The 19234-nt window shown below is 38.0% G+C and overlaps 1 protein-coding gene across 3 annotated transcripts in view; it reads left to right on the top strand.

Moving 5' to 3' along the window:
* Positions 1–240: 240 nt before the first annotated feature.
* SHPRH (SNF2 histone linker PHD RING helicase) overlaps positions 241–19234 on the top strand; it is a 97030-nt gene continuing 78036 nt past the window's right edge. For 2 of the 3 annotated variants that reach the window (XM_030316530.1, XM_030316532.1), the window contains exons 1-7: positions 241–434; positions 7368–8038; positions 10787–10916; positions 13296–13514; positions 16018–16096; positions 17017–17167; positions 18694–18802. In XM_030316530.1, coding sequence (XP_030172390.1) covers positions 7400–8038; positions 10787–10916; positions 13296–13514; positions 16018–16096; positions 17017–17167; positions 18694–18802 — 1327 coding nt within the window. In that variant the 5' untranslated portion in view covers positions 241–434; positions 7368–7399. Of the gene's footprint in view, positions 435–489; positions 645–7367; positions 8039–10786; positions 10917–13295; positions 13515–16017; positions 16097–17016; positions 17168–18693; positions 18803–19234 lie in introns of those variants that run through there. The other variant, XM_030316531.1, reaches the window with a different exon arrangement.

The raw sequence follows: 19234 nt of genomic DNA, 5'->3' as shown, positions 1-19234 counted from the left end.
ACCGCCCCTTCAGCGGGGAGCTCCGCCCACATCTAATATCTGCTTAGAGCCTCGCCTCCTCCTTAGAGGTTCCAGCCAATCCTGTACTCCTAATAGCTTGGGGCAAAGCTATCGCGAGATCCCAACGTACCCTCTGCGAGACTTTAACCGTGTGGACTTGCGCAGAAGCGACGTATGAAGCTATTGCTGGAGAAAAGGGGCGGGGCGCTCCGACGTGCGCGTTCACCTTGACCCTACGCTCCAGCGCGCACCCGGTAGCTGGGAGCTCTGGTTTCTGGGCCCCCCGGGAACCCCAACACAAACCAGCGTAAAGCGCGCGTGCCCATCTCAGACGGGTGTTCGGTGGGTGGTGAATGCTTGCCCGGGACTTGTGGGGGGCTTTAGTGGAGCCCCGAGCCTTGGTGCAGAGAGTCTCAAGAGGCTTGGAGAACCAGGTAGGCTCTTCGGTGGTGGGGGGTCAGGGGTCAGAGGTTGGGGACGGAAGACGTCTCCAAACGAAGACGGAGGTCCCTGGGAGAGACGAAGTGGTTGTCTGGAGTCTAGGAAGCTAAAGGGCTGAGAGAGAACCGCAGCGCGAGTCTCCCCGACCCTTTCCCATCCCAGACTTGGGGGCCTCTGGACCGCCACGGCCCCCCCGGGAGAAGGTAGGGCCGTGGGAAAGGAGGCTGTGCTTCTCCCCGGGGGCTGGGGCCAGCGGTGTTTAGATCGAGCGCCCGAGGGGCTGTCGCGCTCCTCGGCCTCGCGGAAGCTTGTTTGCCGGGCCTGCTGGGAGCGATCTGGCGCTGACAGCCCAGCTTTGATTCCTTGAACCGCTTTTGAGTTTTGGAGGAAAACGGAGTAGGTATCGCCATTCCTAACACAAACGCCCCTGGAGACTGCAACTGGGCAGCTGACTACCTAGCTTCTAGGGGCGCGGGGTTGTAATGTGGTAAACGGGAGGCGAGGCTTCTAAGTTAGTCTGAAAGTTCTCAGCTACCTTTAGAGTCAGATTAATTACATTCGCACTCACAACCACCCTTGTACGTTGTACATTTTGGCTCCGTGGTCGCTGCTAGGTTTATGAACAGAGATTTGTTATCTGATGATTGACTGTCATTGTCAGATATACAGTGTTTTAAAATAATGGCATTAATCTCGTGACTTTTTTCTAAGTGACTGGACATTAGCCAGGAGTTAGAAATCCTAGATGTTGGTTTATGATCAGAAACCATGCTGGAAGCTGAGTACTATTGAGCATTAGCGAGATAAGTGTGCCTGTACTGGATAACCTGCTCTTTCTAGAGCTTCCCAGGTCGAGTTAACCAATAAGCTAACAGTTGAGAATAAAATAGTTTACTTTTGAAAGATGCTATTGTGTATATGTTCTCTTTTTGCCCAAGCCTAAAAGAACTGCACTTGTAGAATTATTAAAACAAATCTTTTATTAAGAGTTCAGCCTACAAAGATTTGTGGGAACAGAATGTGCTGGTGAAAAAGCTTCTTACCGGGGCATTTTTTAAGTTTATGTGACATATATTTTGGGGTTTGGTAGATTAAAATACTCTCATCTTGTTGGAGTTATAACTACAGAAGGATCGTGGTAATGCTAGATCATTAAGAGCTTTTCACTAATCAGCAATGATTGGGCTTTGCTTACGTAAGGCTTACCTTGGGCAGCAGGGTGACAGATGTATACTTTTTGCTCCTAATAGCCTAAACCTGGGTCTACCACGGATTTGTCGTAATTTAGGATTTGTAGGTGTCTTTTAATAGAGAGATAATGATTCGGAGAGGAAAAAAATCTGAATTTAAGTTTAATTGGTAATTGTTTGTTACAATGTCATAGTAACTTAACATTTTATGCTTATTTTTCTAACAGCTGTCTTTGTTTTCTGTCGAAGATATGGGTCAGTTTTCTCTGTCTCATTCAGGGCCAGAAATAGTAAAGAATAGTTTCACATTACCTATAATCTTCTAGAATGTGGTTAAGAGACTCTTGTCCAAAAAGAAACATGGCACTTTAAAAAGAGGGAGGATATTCGTATTCAGGGAGTTCAAGATAACTTGTTTCACCTGGTGTTGGAATATCATTTCCATTCTGGCACTGACCTGGCATTGGGTGTACAATGGGGAATAGGATACTGTTTCTGCCCAGCTTTCAAGTCCTTCAAGCTAGAGCACTGTAGCAGTTGGGATCAAGGAGGAGAGGCCCTTAACTCAGCATGCCTACTCATGGAAAGTTTTCTGGAGAAGATTGGGACAGCAACAGACAGAAAAGTGTAAAAGGGCATTTCAAGTAACAGGCTTTTTACATTTATTTTTTTTTAATTTTTTTTCAACGTTTTTATTTATTTTTGGGACAGAGAGAGACAGAGCATGAACGGGGGAGGGGCAGAGAGAGAGGGAGACACAGAATCGGAAACAGGCTCCAGTCTCTGAGCCATCAGCCCAGAGCCTGACGCGGGGCTCGAACTCACGGACCGCGAGATCATGACCTGGCTGAAGTCGGACGCTTAACCGACTGCGCCACCCAGGGGCCCCAGGCTTTTTACATTTAAATGCAGGACTATTGTATAAAGCGTGGCCCGTATTTAAAAAACTGTATATAATGTTTTACCCAAACACTGATATTTAAGGGGAAGCGATAAGAAATACAATGACCAAAAATGCGATTCGTGTGGTATGAAGAAAACCAGAAGTATTTGGAATATGATTAGAGATTTATAGAATTTTACCAGTATTTGACTTCTTGGCTTCCAGTTAACATTATGGTTGTAAGTAGTTTCATCAAATAATATCTTCTTTGGTTCAAGAAATTATCCCTGGATAGAAATCCCTTAGAAAAAGAGTCGACCAAAACATTTTTTTTTTTTTTTTTTTAAATCATGAATGTGTGCTGGGTTCTGGTTTAACGGGCTGGGGTATACATGGGCATCAGTATTTTTTTTAAGTTCCCCAAATGATTCTAACGTGTAAAGTTTGAGACACACAGATCTATGGTCCCTGCCACATTAAAGTTGGATTATTGTAATATATAGCTTACAGTTCTGAGGGTGATGATAATAGCAGCTACCATTCACTGAATATATGCCAGATTTCCGTTAACTATACTGTTGCATTTACAGTATTTTTTTTACATTTATTTATTTATTTTGAGAGAGAGAGAATCGCAAACAGGCTTTGCACTGCCAGTGCCAAGCCCAGTGTAGGGCTCAAATTCACAAACCACAAGATCGTAACCTGAGCCAAAATCAAGAGTGGGACGCTTAACTGACTAAGCCATCCAGGCACCCCAATATTATTTCTAAGCACAGTCCTATCATCCCCATTTTAGAAATGAGAAAACTGGCACAGAGCGGTTAGATAACTATTCCTCTGCCACACAGTCACTCTATGCCAAAGCTAGAATTAGACTCTCTTCTCCTGTAAGCCACATTGTTTTACAGATGTGAGACTCTATAGCCATTTGTTTTGGGGCTTTCAGGGTTAACAATTCCATAATTACCATGTTATTAATATTAGAGTTGGTGTCATAGATTGTGTAACCCCTACCTCGTATCCACACTCTTTGTCATGACCAGTTCTCCCCAGTAAAGAAGTATGGTATGTTTCCCCACCTCTTGACTTTGGGTCCATTCGTGTGCCTTGCTTTAGCTCGTGGAACCTTGTGCTTTTGCTATGACCACACTTTGAAGAGTACTTGTGTGTTTGGATTTACACTGTTACACCTCACCCGTGGCCTTATGCACATTTGTGGGTTGCTTTGCTGGTCCTAGGAGGATTCAAGCCGAGCTGAACTGCTCCTCCAGAAACCTAGCCTAGGTCAGCCAACCCTCAGCTAACCTGCAAATCTAAGAGAATAAGTGATTTCTCTCTCAAAGCATTGAGCTTTGAGATGGTGTGTTATACAGCATATTTGTGGTCATCGTTAACTAATAAGCTGATGAGCAGAACTTTTCAAAGTTCGAGAATGACCAAATTCCAGTATTCTAGCCTGTGTTCTGATGAGAATTGGGCAAAGATAAACACATAGGTTATTAGGGGCTTCCTGTATTGTTCTTCCAAGATAATAGAGGAGATATGATGCTTATAGTTAACCATAGTAAGAGACTGATTTTTAGTCTATTACCTGCACATTCATAAAGCAGTCACTAGCTAAGGAAATGGAATTCTCATGATTGACTTCGACCAACAATACTTGATAGCCTTTTTGCAGTTTTGTGAAGGTTTTATATTTGCCCTGTCCAGTGTAGTAGCCGCTAGTCACATATGGCTATTGAGCACTTAAAGTGTGGTTGGTGAGACTGAGCAGCTGAGTTTATGGTATTACTTAATTTTATTTAAAGTTAAAAAGCCACATGCAGCGTGGCTACTAAGAAAATAAATTTTATTCATTTATATTTTGTTAGTAAATTGCTCACTTTATGTAGATTTTTCAAGTTTATTAGAATAAAGCTGTTCTTAATAATCTCATAATTTTAAATCTTTCCTGTATTTACTTTTTGTGCTTTTAAAATCAGATTTATTAAGGGGTGACTGGGTGGCTTAATTGATTAAACTTCTGACTCTTGATTTTGGCTCAGGTCATGATCTCTTGGTTTTTCCTGAGTTTGAGCCCTGAGTCAGGCTCTGCACTGGTAAGGTAGAGCCTGCTTGGGATTCTCTCTCTTTCTCTTTCTCTCTCTCTCGTTCTCTCTCTCTCTCTCAAAATAAATAAACTTAAAAAAAAAATAATGTGGGGCGCCTGGGTGGCGCAGTCGGTTAAGCGTCCGACTTCAGCCAGGTCACGATCTCACGGTCCGTGAGTTCGAGCCCCGCGTCAGGCTCTGGGCTGACGGCTCAGAGCCTGGAGCCTGTTTCCGATTCTGTGTCTCCCTCTCTCTCTGCCCCTCCCCCGTTCATGCTCTGTCTCTCTCTGTCCCAAAAATAAATAAACGTTGAAAAAAAAAAATTTAAAAAAAAATAAAAATAAAAATAATGTAAGTGCAATAGTATGGTTAACAGAAATTTGGCATATATTCAATGAGTGGTAGCTCTCAGAAGTATAAATTATATATTACAGTAATCCAACTTTAATGTGGCAGGATGGGGACCAGAGATCTGAGGCACTTCCTAGCCTCTAGTAACCACTAACCTGCTTTCTATCAGTAGGTGTTTGCCTTTTCTAGAATTTCATGTAAATAGAATCCTACAGTATATGGTCTTACACATCTGACTTCCTTTGCTTAGCATGATGCTTTAAAAATTCATCTATGTTTTATCAGTAGTTGATCACAGAGTAGTATTCCACCGGTTTATCCATTTACCACGTAATGGACAATTGTGTCGTTTCCAATATTGACTGCTAATAATTAACTGCTATTAACATTCAAATTTAAATCTCTTTTGTGAATCTGTGTTTTTAATTCTCTTTGGTAGATATCGAGGGGCAGGATTACGAGACTGCGCAGAACAGAACGTTTGTGTTTAATTTTATAAGAAATTGACAAATTTGTCCTTTTAGAATGTTTGAGAGTTCAGTTCTGGCTGCTGTACATCCTGTCTTTTAAATTTTAACCATTCTAGTGGATACATAGTTTCCTATTGTGGTTTGTAGGTTGAATTTGCATTGGCTTAATGACATGATGGTGAAGATGTTTTCATGTACTTGTTTGCCACTTGTAGATCATCTTTGGTGAAGTGTGTGTCATTTTTTCATAAGGTTGTCTTATTGCTGATTTGTAAAAGTTCTTTTTATATTCCACATACAAATCCTTCATCAGATAGTGTTTTACAAATACTGTGCCCTGTCTGGCTCCCCTCTCATTTTTATAACAGTATCTTTTGAAGTGCCAAAGTATATAATTTTGTTGAAGCTTACTTTATCAATTTTTTTATATTCTCTGCTTTTTGTAACCTATTTAAATTAATTTTTTTTTTTGCCTAATCTAATGTCACTTAGATTTTCTCCTGTTTTCTTCTAGAAGTTTTATAGTTTTAGCTTTTGTAGTTCAGTTTTTGATGTATTTCAAGTTAATTTTTACATGTGGTATAAGGTAAAGGTCCAGGTTCATTTTTTTTTTTTTTTTTTTTTTTTTTTTGCATATGGCTGTTTATTGAAAAGGATACTTTTTGCCTGTTGACTGCCTTTGAGTTTCTTTCAAAAATCATCGACCGTATGTGTTTCGGTCTATTCCAGAACACTTTATTTTGTTACATTGCTCTATATATCTATCATATACTATTACCATACTGTTTTGATTACCATGACTGTGTACCGTTACCACACTGTTTTGATTACCATCATTGTAAGTCCTGGAGTCAGTGTAAGTCTTTGAACTTTATTCTTTTTCAAAATTATTTTGACTTTTCTAAATCTTGGGCATTTTAATATAAATTTTGGAATCACTTGTCAGTTTCTGCAAAAATTAAAAAATAAAGAAATAAAAAGCCTATTGGAATTTTGAATGGGATTACTTTGTGGATCAGTATTTAGGAATTGACATCCTGAGTCTTCCAGTCCATAAGCATTCCAAATTGAAAATGTTTCTGAAACTATCCTGAAGCCAAATTTTAATTGTTTATACAACCTTTTTTTTTTTTTTTTTTTCCCCAACTACACTGTTCGAATAGGTGGAATAGGCATCAGCCATCATTACAACTTTATGATTTAATCTCTGTGAGTTGGTTTGTGTTTCATATAGGAATTGGCTATTATTTTGGGAAAAGTTTAGTTTGGGCCTACATAATACAGGCTGCTGTCAGACCAGTTCCTCTTCTCAGATGACAAAGCTTTCTTTTTCTTTTTCTTCTACATTTTTTTTTCTCTTCTTCCTTTATTGTCTCTGCTCCATTTCCCCTGGTTGCCATCACCACCTTATTCCTTCCCAGCTATTCCTGTTACCTTTTTATCTGCTGATCCACAAAAAGAAATACATTCTGGATTTTCATCTTCCTCTTTTAAAAGAGAAAATATTTTTTCGGCATTTTTAAAAATTCTATAAACTCCTTGGAATTATAAAACAAAAATGAACTTTTGTTGTGATGATTATGAGTTCAGATGTTACTAAAACTCTTCAACTGTGCATTTCCAGGATATTTGAGAGATTTACCTTACTGTCTTACTGCTCATTAAATGTATTTTATTTTATGCAGCATGTTAACTTTATTAAATGCATTCATTAAAGTACTGTTATGACCATTAGAATTTCTATGATGCGTGAGATTATGGTCAGTGTGGTCCTTACCTGTAATTGACTTATTTCAAAAAAAATTATCCATTGCTTTATCTCTCCGAAGAGTTCATATTGTGTATGTGGGCTGTTAGTTTGTGGTGAATTCTTCATCTGGGAGCACTTTATTACTAAAATCCTCTGTTGGAATGCTTACTTGTTGCCTTTGTCTTCTAGAGTTCACAGTTGCCAACCAAGAAAACTTGAAAATGAGCAGCCGACGGAAACGTGCTCCCCCAGTGAGAGTTGATGAAGCAAAGCAACAGCAGCTTCGCTGGAATATGCATGAAGACAGAAGGAATGAGCCTCTCATCCTAACTGATGAGGAGCACCCCTGCTCGGGTTCAGATTTCTCTTCTGCTGACTGCATCATCCTCGGTGATAGCCTACAAGAAGAAGTGGCTCACAGAGATAAGAAGAGGTGTTTGGAAGCAGTGAGCATCGCAAAATCGGTTGATAAAGAAGAGACCGGTGGCATTCTTTCTCCTCTGTCTGTAAAGCTGAATATTGTGATTTCTCCCTATCACTTTGATAATTCTTGGAGGGCATTTCTAGGAGAATTCACTCTTCAGCTCCTTCCCGAACAGAGTTTAACTGAAGATTTTTCAGAAAGGAGTTTTACACTGATGAGTTCAGAGTCAAGCGGTCAGTTCCTGATTTATGTTAATTCAGAAAGCGAAGATGCAGAGAAACAAGAAAAAGGACTCAACGAGCCAGTCAGTATTTGTGATAAGGGTATTCGAGTGGAATCATCTTTCAGTGGTGAAATGCTTGAAGATTTGGGGTGGCTACAAAAGAAGAGAAGAATAAAACTTTACCAAAAACCAGAAGGGAATCACATTATTAAGGTACTCAATTTCTGTGGTATCTTTTAAGGTTCTTCTGCATTGGGCAGTCCCATTTTGAAGTTAACGTAGAAGGAAGGTGTAAAAAGCCAGCAATAAGCCTTTCATCATTAAGGTTCAAAGTGTACTTTATTTTGGGCTTTCAGTAGCTATAAGAAATATATACTTATAGCTGATCGTTTCCAGGCTGTCCTTCTTCAAGACATCCCGGATTCCTCCCTTCCAGCTCTACTCTCAGTGTCTTCTTTTGGTCTTCCTCATCACTCCCTCTTCCTGTAGCCGTTCTTGATTGCCCTGCTGGCCTTTTCAACTCCATCTGCTTTGTCTCTGGGATGGTATAATATGAATGAAATGAAACTCTGTTCTTTACTGCCTACAGAATTAAGTGTAATCTTGTATGTAACTCCTTTCTTTGATAGACCCTTGTGTACTCTCCAGCCTTATCCTTTATCACTCTGGTTTTTATTTTGTTCCAGAAATTCCGAATTGATTTGTGTCCTGCACATTTTCTGGCTCTATTTCTGCATCTGTGCTTTTGCTTTCACACTTCCCTCGGCCTGGGTTGTTCCCTTCCTGTTCCCTAATAACTCCTGGACATTCTTTAATATTCAGCTCAGAGTTTACTTCTCGAGGGAGATCTTTTCTTAAACTTCATGGATGGTATTACATGCCCTTCCTCCACAACACTGTACAGATGTTTATTTTTGCCTTGGCCACTTGTAGTGTACTTAGATTTAAAATTTTTCTCCTTCAGTAGACTATGAAGTCATTTTATCTTCACAGCCTAGTAAAATGCCCCATACTGAACAGATTTTCAGCAAATGAATGAGTAAATTTGTAATTCATTTCAGGCTCTTCTATTTACTAGCCAAGTAACGTTACGTGAATCATTTAATTTCAGCATCTTTCTGTATAAAATGTAAATAATAATCATTCCTTTTACCTCATACAGTTGTGTTGGCAATCCGGTGAGACAATGTAAGTAGACGTACTTTATAAACTGTGAAGCAGGTTAATATGCCTTCATGCCAAAACTTGAAAGGATAAGAAATTCTAAAATGTTAAGTTCAGGGACACCTGGGTGGCTTAGTCAGTTAAGTGTCCGACTTCAGCTCAGATCATGATCTGATGGTTCACGTGTTCAAGCCCTGTGTAAGGCTGTGCGCTGACAACTCAGAACCTATAGCCTGCTTCGGATTCTGTGTCTCCCTCTCTCTCTGCTCCTCCCCCACTTGCATGAGCTTGCTCTCTCTCTCTCTGTCTCTCAAAAATAAATGAACATAAAGATTAAAATTATTAAATTCACCTTTGTTCGATTGAAAACTGTGTCTTTTGTGTCTTTCTCACATTAAAAAACAATTGTATTGTAGCCCTATCTGTAGTTTCAGAATTGACAAAAGGAAAGGAAAAAAGTTGGAAGCATTAGATTGTAATTAATTCTTCCCTGGACAATGAAACTTTGCAACCACGTATTCCCTCTCCTGGTTGATCATGAAAGCCCAAATTGTGGCTCGGTGATAGGAAGTATGTAAGAATTCATGGCTTGTTTATCTGTGTTCTATGTTCCCCATAGACTTGATCTCTTCTGTCTTCTTATCCCAATTTGTATAAATATTTAAACATTTCTTGCTGCTATAGTAAGCTAACTTTAGGTGTATACAAGGCAGAGTACAAATATATACAAAAATACATTCTTTGTTACTTATTCCCATATAATGCTGGTTTGGATTCTTGTTCTTTAGTAAAAGAATATGAGACTCTGCATGATTATGGAATCAGGTCCAGGATAATTTAGGGAAAAGAAAGAAAATGCATTTAGTGAGTATATACCATTAGGAAGTTTAAAACTGTATTACCTAGGCTATCTCATAATAGTCTTCTCTCCATTTTGCAAATGACAGTGCTTGGGTCAAAATAAATCGATTACTTTGCCTGGTTTTTTTTTAGCTCCTAAATACCAGTGCTAGTATTCAACTTCAAGTCTTTTGACTATGGAACTTCATGCTGCATTGTTTTACCAGAATTAAGCTATCTTATATCAATCAAGATCTGTTTTCCTATACATTGTAGTGTTTGATCTAGTAATGGCAATTCCCACACCAAACTGTGCTTAAGAATCCTGGCATGTGCATCAGAATCTTCTGGGGCAATCTGCATTTTTAACCAATGTAACTGATTATTCTGATACTCATCAAATTTGGAAATCTTTCGCTTGGTAGGTGGAATTGGTGTTCTTATCACCTTATCTCAGGTTTGGTTCCAGGTTGGGAAGTATTTTTTTCTAGCAACTTGAATGGTGCCTTATACATAGTAGGCACTGCATTTGTACAATGAATTTGTTATTGAAAGTAAAAATTTGTGACGGAGATTTGGTGGGTATATATTTAACGATTTTGGGGCATATACTGTGAATACCTTTAAAAACAGTATTAAAGGGGCGCCTGGGTGGCGCAGTCGGTTAAGCGTCCGACTTCAGCCAGGTCACGATCTCACGGTCCGGGAGTTCGAGCCCCGCGTCGGGCTCTGGGCTGATGGCTCAGAGCCTGGAGCCTGTTTCCGGTTCTGTGTCTCCCTCTCTCTCTGCCCCTCCCCCGTTCATGCTCTGTCTCTCTCTGTCCCAAAAATAAAAATAAACGTTGAAAAAAAAATTTTTTTAAAAAAAAAAAGGTATTAAAAAACCTTTTTTAATGTCCTCATGAAGAATGTAATAGTACAATTAACACTATTTTTGTGTTGATTAATCCTTTGTAGGTTGGAATTTATCTTTTGGAAGGTGGCCTAGCAAAACTAGACTTTTTGAGTGATGCAAATTCAAGAATGAAGAAGTTTAATCAGCTTATGAAAAGAGTGATGGAAAAGTTGTACAATTTTATTATTCCAGGTAAACTTAAAAGTTGCTATTATTGGGGCGCCTGGGTGGCGCAGTCGGTTAAGCGTCCGACTTCAGCCAGGTCACGATCTCGCGGTCCGTGAGTTCGAGCCCCGCGTGGGGCGCTGGGCTGATGGCTCAGAGCCTGGAGCCTGTTTCCAATTCTGTGTCTCCCTCTCTCTCTGCCCCTCCCCCGTTCATGCTCTGTCTCTCTCTGTCCCAAAAATAAATAAACGTTGAAAAAAAAAAAATTAAAAAAAAAAAAAGTTGCTATTACTTAGGACACCTGGGGCTCAGTCAGTTGAGTGTCCAACTCTGGATTTTGGCTCAGGTCATGATCTCATGGTTCTCAAGATCAAACCCCACCATAGGGCTCTGCACTGACAATGCAGAGCCTGCTTGGGACTCCCTCTCCCTCTCTCTCTCTACCCTTCCCATGCTTGTGCATGTGCACACGTGCTCTCTTTCTCTCTCTCTCAAAATAAATAAATAAACTTAAAAAATTTGACATTACTTGAGAGTTGTGGGTTTTTCCCAAGTCCTATACATAATAATCAGAAAAACTATAAAACCATCATAAAATTAAACAGCCTCTATAAAATCACTGTGTGACAAAATTACACGTATCTGAAATGCCACCACTAATTTGTGTCTTTATTTGCTAAATACCGTGCTTAGCCCAGACTAGGTTCTCAAGAACTGTTTGCAGAGTCCATAGAGTCGAAAGGGATCTGAGCTGATTGGAATTTTTGCATTATTATTGTGCTTTTATTTTGTTATGGCCAGAGATTCTTGGCTGGCCTTATTCCACCTCTCCTTTGCAGTCTGACAAATAATCTCAAGAGCCTGCTTCCCATAAAGACCAGTTAACTTTGCTACTGTTTCTTGTCAAGATGTTGCATCCTTGGTCAGGACTGCAGCTTCAGAGTTGTCTGCCATTGGTTCCCAAGGGGAGAGTGTGGATGGCTTGGTGCAGCCCATCAACACTACTGGAAAAACGGCTCAAATTCTCCAAGCCCTGCTCATGGTGGGTCAGCATTATTTCAGATGCAAATTGTAGAACATACTGGAATATTTGGGAAATCCCTTTCTAAGCTTGACTGTTGAGTTGTTTCTGCAGTACATTCTTTGCAAAGCTTCATAATACTAATGAAAGTAGGGGCGCCTGGCTGGCTCAGTCAATAGAGCCTGCAACTCTTGATCTCAGGGTCATGAATTCAAGCCCAGTGTTGGGGGTGAAGCCTACGTAATTAAAAAAATAATAAATTACTAATAAAAGTAAATCATTTTGCATGTTGAAGACTTTAAAAGGAGGACAGTCTCTGGTTTCATGATTGGAAGGGATGCTTTTAAGTACATCTAGAATTTTTAAGGGTACAGTAAGAATTATTCTGCTTTTTTAAAAATACTACAAGTTGAACTGTTCAAAGGAAAACATCAAAGGATTTCAAAGGAAAACTTCCAATTTAGTTATCAATACTAGATTACACAAGAATAGTAAGAGTAAATCTCACATGGAATATTTTTTATTGAAAAAAGTAAATTAAGTATTTTGTGGTACAATCTTCATTCTAGGGCATATGAGGTATGTTCTTTAAAAGTGTATAGCTCTTTTTGAAAGAGTTCAGAAATAAATCATAAGCTAAAATGGGTTTGTACATTTATTCAAGATTTTGAGGGTTCTTTTTTTCATGTTCTAGTAGGCACAAAAGTCTCACAGGGCAGTTGTGCCCAACAAATGAATCTGATGTCATTACAAATTTGTATTAATGGCTTATGCCCTTCTCTCTTAGTTGGCTCCTGCTGCTACCAAATGCCTGTCCTTTTTTAGCATAAGAAATAAAATGGGAACCCTTGTCTTACTAGACAGAAAAATTATGTCTGCATATGGAGTTTTTTTATGTCAAGATGTAAAAGTGAAATAGATTATCCTTTTATAAACTGTAAAAGATATTCACATTCAAATGTTTATTAAATATCTGCACTGAGCAAAGCGTATGCCAGCTACTCTGAGGAGATATAAAAACAAAAGACAGCCTTTGCATTACAGTTCAGTGCACAAGGAAAGAATACACATAAATGATTGCACTACCAGACAGATTGCAATATATTGCTATATCCAAATAGAAGGGTATTACATGAACACAGGGGAAAACATTAATTCTAACCAGGGACAACAAAAGAAAATGCCATGGAAAAAGTTGAACTATCTTGAAGGATAGATGGGTAGGTTTTCGATCAGTGAAGAATTAACGATAGGGCCTTCTAGTCCCAAAACACACTGAGCAGGACCCCAGAGTTTGGAAAATGCATAGTATGTTCTTAGAATAAGAATTGCTTATAGTTATAAAAAGTGGGTTGTTTTGAGTACATTTGTTGTTGGATGTACAGATGTGTTGGAAGAGGATGAAGAAGATTCAGAGAGTGAGCCAGAGGGACAGGACATCGATGAGCTCTATCAGTTTGTGAAGCAGACACATCAGCAAGAAACGCAGTCCATCCAAGTGGATGTCCAGCATCCTGCGTTGATTCCTGTGCTGAGACCATACCAAAGAGAGGCTGTCAATTGGATGCTACAACAAGAGCATTTCAGAAGCGCTCCTGCTAGTGGCAAGTATAAGATGCTCAAAGACAAATTGATCTGAGGGATTTCATGAAAGATAATTAGGAATTAATTATAATTGAATGAATTTTCCTGTGAACACAATGGTAGTCTAAGAAATTCTTTAAAATTGAAAGGCAGAGAAATTCATTTGTAAGTTCCCTCAACTGTAAGCGTTTAAACTAATTTTTCCTGCCGAATAAAGACTGCCTTGATTGGAATTTTTTAAAACCAATACATTTTTTACATGCCTTTCTAACTAAGAATTGCTTTTGGAACGTGATCAAATGGGAATCTTGCTAATCATCTGCGAGAGGCTTCACAATTTAATGATGAATATTAGCAACAGAAAGCAAATTTACAGAAGTGGGAGACTGGTGTGTGACTAATTCTCCTAGGTTTGCATTTATTTTCTTTACTCCACAAAATAAATAATAAAATAAGATGTTATCTATTAAGTGTTTTTGTGAAAGTAAGTTTATCGGAGTCATTTATGCCTTTTTATCACTATCTTTAAAGGAATGGGCAGAAGATGAGATTTTTGCATGATTCTCGGAAGTGAAGTGTTGACCATTTCTCTTCCATTCCGTATAGATTTATTTTAATGAGGTACAGCTCTTACTTGTTTCTCCCATAGATTCCAGTTTATACTTTTTTAATCCAGCAAACGTCACTTTTTAATTTTTAATTTTAGAAAATATTCATTTATAACCAACATTATTTCTTCCTACTTCTCATCCGTACTCTAAATTATATTGAAGTAATAATTTCACATATCATATAATTTAATCTGGTAATGTCACAGTTTATTTCAATGAAAGAAAGGGTTGCTTTAAACAGATATAAAATATATATGTTATGATGGATTTTTAAACCCAATAATTCTTTAATACTGCCAAATCTCTCTCCTCTCTTCCTTCTTTTTTTCTCCCTTTCTCTCTCTCTGTTTCTCTTTCTGTCTTGCAGTTGATTCAGATTTGAAACCAAATAGCATTCATACATTGGAATTGTTGTCACTTAAGTTTCTTTAATCCATAGATTTTATCTCTTCACATTCTGTATTTTTTTTCTTATAATTTATTCATTGAGGAAATTGTTAGCTCTGTAGTTTCTTACAGACTGGATTATTTTTTCTCCAAAATGCAGTAACTTTTCTTTACATAATTCTATTAAGGTATAACTTACTTAGGGTAAAATGCACAGCTCTTAAGGGCACGATTTGATATATTAGGCTAAATCTATGCATCTGTGTTACCAATGACCCAATTAAGACATAGAACTAGATTTTCTCAGAAGGTACTAGCCACACGTGCCTCTTGAGACTTCAAATGACTGCCCAGATTATGTGTTGTAAGTTTAGAATATATACCAGATTTCAAATAGTACAAAAAAAGAGGCCAAGTATCTCATTCATAATTTTATATTGATTACATATGGAAATGATAAGGTTTTGTTTATGTTAAGCTAAATAAAATTGTTAAAATTGATTTTGTCTTTTTGTATCTATGATACAGTGCTAACATGAAATATTTCCCTCACCTCAGAAAGTTCCCTCATGGCCCAGTCAATTCTCCTACTTCAACCCCTTCAGGAGGCAACTACTGCCACCATAAGTTAGTTTTGCCTGTTTTTGAAACAATTAATAGAATGGCAAAACGCGGACACTTGAGGCGGGGGAGAAGTTGGCCTCTTTGAACATAATGTTTTTTGAGATTCATCCATGCCGCATATAGCAGTATTTCATTCTTTTTTATCCACAGAATGGATTTTGTTGATTAAATCCTATGTGCCATTTAGTAGTTATGTTCCCTGTGGTTCCCATAAATTGAAGCTTTTTAATCTCTTATTTTTTTTCATCTTATAAACCCTACGTATCTATATTCCTACTTCACCTGTTAATCCCTAAAGCAGGCAGCAAAATTACTTGCCATTTCACTGGTAGATACAGACATTCTTCCTAATTTGGAAGTTGGCTTAAACAACTTAAAATATTAAGGGAAAGAAATATGGAAGACTCTGGTTGAAATACACTCAATACTTCAGTGTTTAAGATATTTTTTCTTCAGTTAAATAAGATTTTCCTCCTGCTATCAGACCCCTCTAAAAGGTTAGGTCTGATTTGAGTTAATGTATTAGCCCACAAGCATATGTCTGTTGAGTTATTTAAAGATTTTCGGCAACTTTTTGAAGGAATTATAGAGGATAAGCTATTTTCCTTCATTGGGTAGGAGTTGTTTTTCTGTATTCATTTTCTTTTCCTGTTAATTCTCTGTGATATGCTGTACTTCGTTTTTCTGCATAACACTTATGTGGAAAATATTGGTGCCCAAAGCAAAGGAAGAATAATTACAAGAATAGTATCTGAAAAAAAGAATGAGATCCTAGCCTTTTTCCATGTGTATGTGGCTTCCCAGAGTATTTTGACTATTAACTTATTTTTATTTTAACGTGATTTTCTGGCAGAAAGGAAAACAAACAAAAACTTGTTCTTATGGTTATATTTTTCTTTAGAAAATACCCTGCATTTCTTATGGCGAGAGATTGTCACATCTGAGGGTTTGAAACTCTACTACAATCCGTACACAGGCTGGTAAGGCAAACTTTATGTGCTAGGTGTTAAAAGTAAATGTTACAAAAACCTGTATGACATTGGTCGCATATGTCTTTAGCCTTGGCAGTACCTTAGGAAGGAATACTAAGTCGAAGTCTTACTAGACTTTATATTTTTATCATTTTTATAGGTAAGACAAATATGAAATTAATAGTACTTGTCATTTTCTATAATGAATGGAAAATAATGGATTTAAGAAGCTTAGTTACTCATATTTAAAGAGATTATAATTTTAAATAAAAATGTCATCTTTCGGGGCGCCTGGGTGGCGCAGTCGGTTGAGCGTCCGACTTCAGCCAGGTCACGATCTCGCGGTCCGTGAGTTCGAGCCCCGCGTCGGGCTCTGGGCTGATGGCTCAGAGCCTGGAGCCTGTTTCAGATTCTGTGTCCCCCTCTCTCTCTGCCCCTCCCCCGTTCATGCTCTGTCTCTCTCTGTCTCAAAAATAAATAAACGTTAAAAAAAAAATTTAAAAAAAAAAAAAAATGTCATCTTTCTATGGACCAGTTCTCATATTTTCATTAGATTTGTTAATTTCTATTATTAAAGTCATAGGAATCATTAAACATAGCAACATCATAGGTGAATCAGTAGTTATTATCCTCGTTTTTTTCTTCACGGACACAGAAAGAAGGCAGACACACCTCCTTTTATTTAAAGAAGAGAAAAGAACGATGTTATTTACCAGTACCACTCCTGTTTCTGCAGACTCACTTGTCAGCTCAGGCAGTTTTTTGATTATCATGGTTCTTTATTCAGTGACCTAGCATTTCAGATTGTTTCACACTAAAATGTAGTTTAAAAAAACTTTGACTTTTATGGATTTCTTCCAGTTTTCTTTAGGAATAGTATAATTTTTACTTGCCTTCCTGTGATATGTTTTTCTTGTTTTTTCCTTCAGCATCATCCGTGATTACCCAAATGCTGGGCCACAGTTGCTTGGCGGAATCTTAGCAGATGAGATGGGTCTTGGAAAGACAGTGGAGGTTTTGGCTCTGATTCTGACACATACCCGACAAGATGTCAAACAAGATGCTCTCACTCTTCCTGAGGTAGGAGTAGTACCATAGGGCCAAGAAAGCAGGGGACATATGTTCTCAAAAAGCATCATATATTGAACATTTGCTTGGCACTTAAGCCAACACTTTTAGTCTCCTCTGAGGCTAATTAATTGTACTAGTTATTAGTTAACCTCAAGTGGGCACAGAGAATAGGATGTTTGTGACCTGGCAGGGTTTTTGTTAAGTGATGTTGGCCAACTAGGAAAGGGGATACGCTGTCACCAAGATTCCTTCTCGTTGGCAGAGAAACCCATAGGAAAGTACTGTTACTCCCCCAAATGTTTTGTCACTACTACAAGCCTCCATATTACCAGTAAATATTTTTGAAAGTAACTTTTTTTAATTGTACAAATCTCAGATATTTAAGTCATAGAATCTAATACTTCAAACTTTGTTAAAGGCTAAATAGCTTTGTAATTAGATTGCTAAATGAATCAAACTCTGAGTCCTTGTTCTAAAATATATAATTGTGTTTAGAAATACAAATTTTAGAGTTTATGGAGGAAAAAAAGAAACAGCTCCACTGAAGCACGTGCAGCTCATAGTTCATAATTTCCGGTAATAAAACCTAAAATCAACACACTAGGTAAGAGTATCATTACATGTAGGGCTCACTGTGCCCACAACTTTAGGGATAATGTGATCTTCTGATAGGGTCAAGTTTGCAAAGTTAACCTCGTAGATTTGAGTAGGGAATAGAAAATATCTATTTCGTTGTTAAAAAACAAATGAGTTGGAATATATAGTTTTACAGTAACTTTTTTTGTTTTAATGTTTATTTATTTTTGAGAGAGAAACAGTGCAGGCAAGGCAGGGGCAGAGAGAGGGGAACAAAGGATCCAAAGCAGTGTCTATGCTGACAGCAGCAGATGATGGGGGGCTCGAACTCATGAACCGCAAGCTCATGACCTGAGTTGGACACTCAACCAACTGAGCCACTCAGGTGCCCCAGTGTTACAGTAACTTCTATATTAACTATATGATTTAACTCTCGGTAACTTCTATGTTAATTCCATATTTAAACAAGCCTTTGAAAAGTTAATTTCAGAAGGGGCACCTGGGTGGCTCAGTCTGTTAAGTGTCTGACTTCGGCTTGGGTCATGATCTCACGGTTTGTGGGTTTGAGCCCCCCATCAGGCTCTGTGCTGACAGCTTTGAGCCTGGAGCTTGCTTCAGATTCTGTGCCTCCCTGTCTCTCTGCCCACTCACACTCTGTCTCTCTCTCCCTCTCAAAAATAAATAAAGATTAAAAAAAAAAATTTTTTTAAGTTAATTTCAGAAGTTTCACACTTAACATTTAGGTAATTTAAGATAATATGCACAGTTTTCAAGTGATAGCTAGCGGTAGCCCTGATATAAAACATAAGGTTTGTATATATGAATAGCATATTTAGCTCTTTCTTTCATCATTTTTTTACAACTCTTTTGCATCTCCTAATAGAAGGGTTAATTTTAACAAGCAGCTCCAATTACTGAAAGCAAAGCACTGGGTAACTGTTGAATGTTGTTCATATCAGGGAAAAGTGGTGAATTATTTCATTCCATCACATCAGTCTGGAGGAAAAGTAAAAAACACAGAAACCCCAAATACGGAATTTGAACCAAAAGAAAAAGTTCAGTGTCCCCGTAAGTATGAAATCTTTGAAAGAAAATACCTTTGTACAGTCATCTTTGTCATAGTTCTTGCATTTCTTACAGGGAGAGATCTTGTAGTTGTTATGAATAATTGTTTTCATGGTTTATACTTTGTATAAATGGGATCAATTACAAGTCATATTACCTTAACAAAAGTAAAGATTTATTCTTTCATTTGATTGATTCATTCTTTCTTGGTATAGATCTTGTTCAGTCTGTTGCATTTAAATTTCTTGAGCTTACAGTTTACACCAGGCTTTGTTTATTCTCCAGCATAGCCACTTCAAATTCTGCTAACCAACAAATGTTTCCTTTACTGATGGTAGCATATACATGGACAATTGTGATAAGTTTTTTTTTCCCCAAATATAATTTTAAATGATAGTTGCTTTGGTAGATTAACAAATTAATGAGCAATTCTTC

This window comes from Lynx canadensis, chromosome B2, assembly GCF_007474595.2.
Source record: "Lynx canadensis isolate LIC74 chromosome B2, mLynCan4.pri.v2, whole genome shotgun sequence".
Classification (NCBI taxonomy): Eukaryota; Metazoa; Chordata; class Mammalia; order Carnivora; family Felidae; genus Lynx; species Lynx canadensis.
Note: the sequence above shows the minus strand (reverse complement) of the source record. Positions and strands in the feature narration are given on the sequence as shown.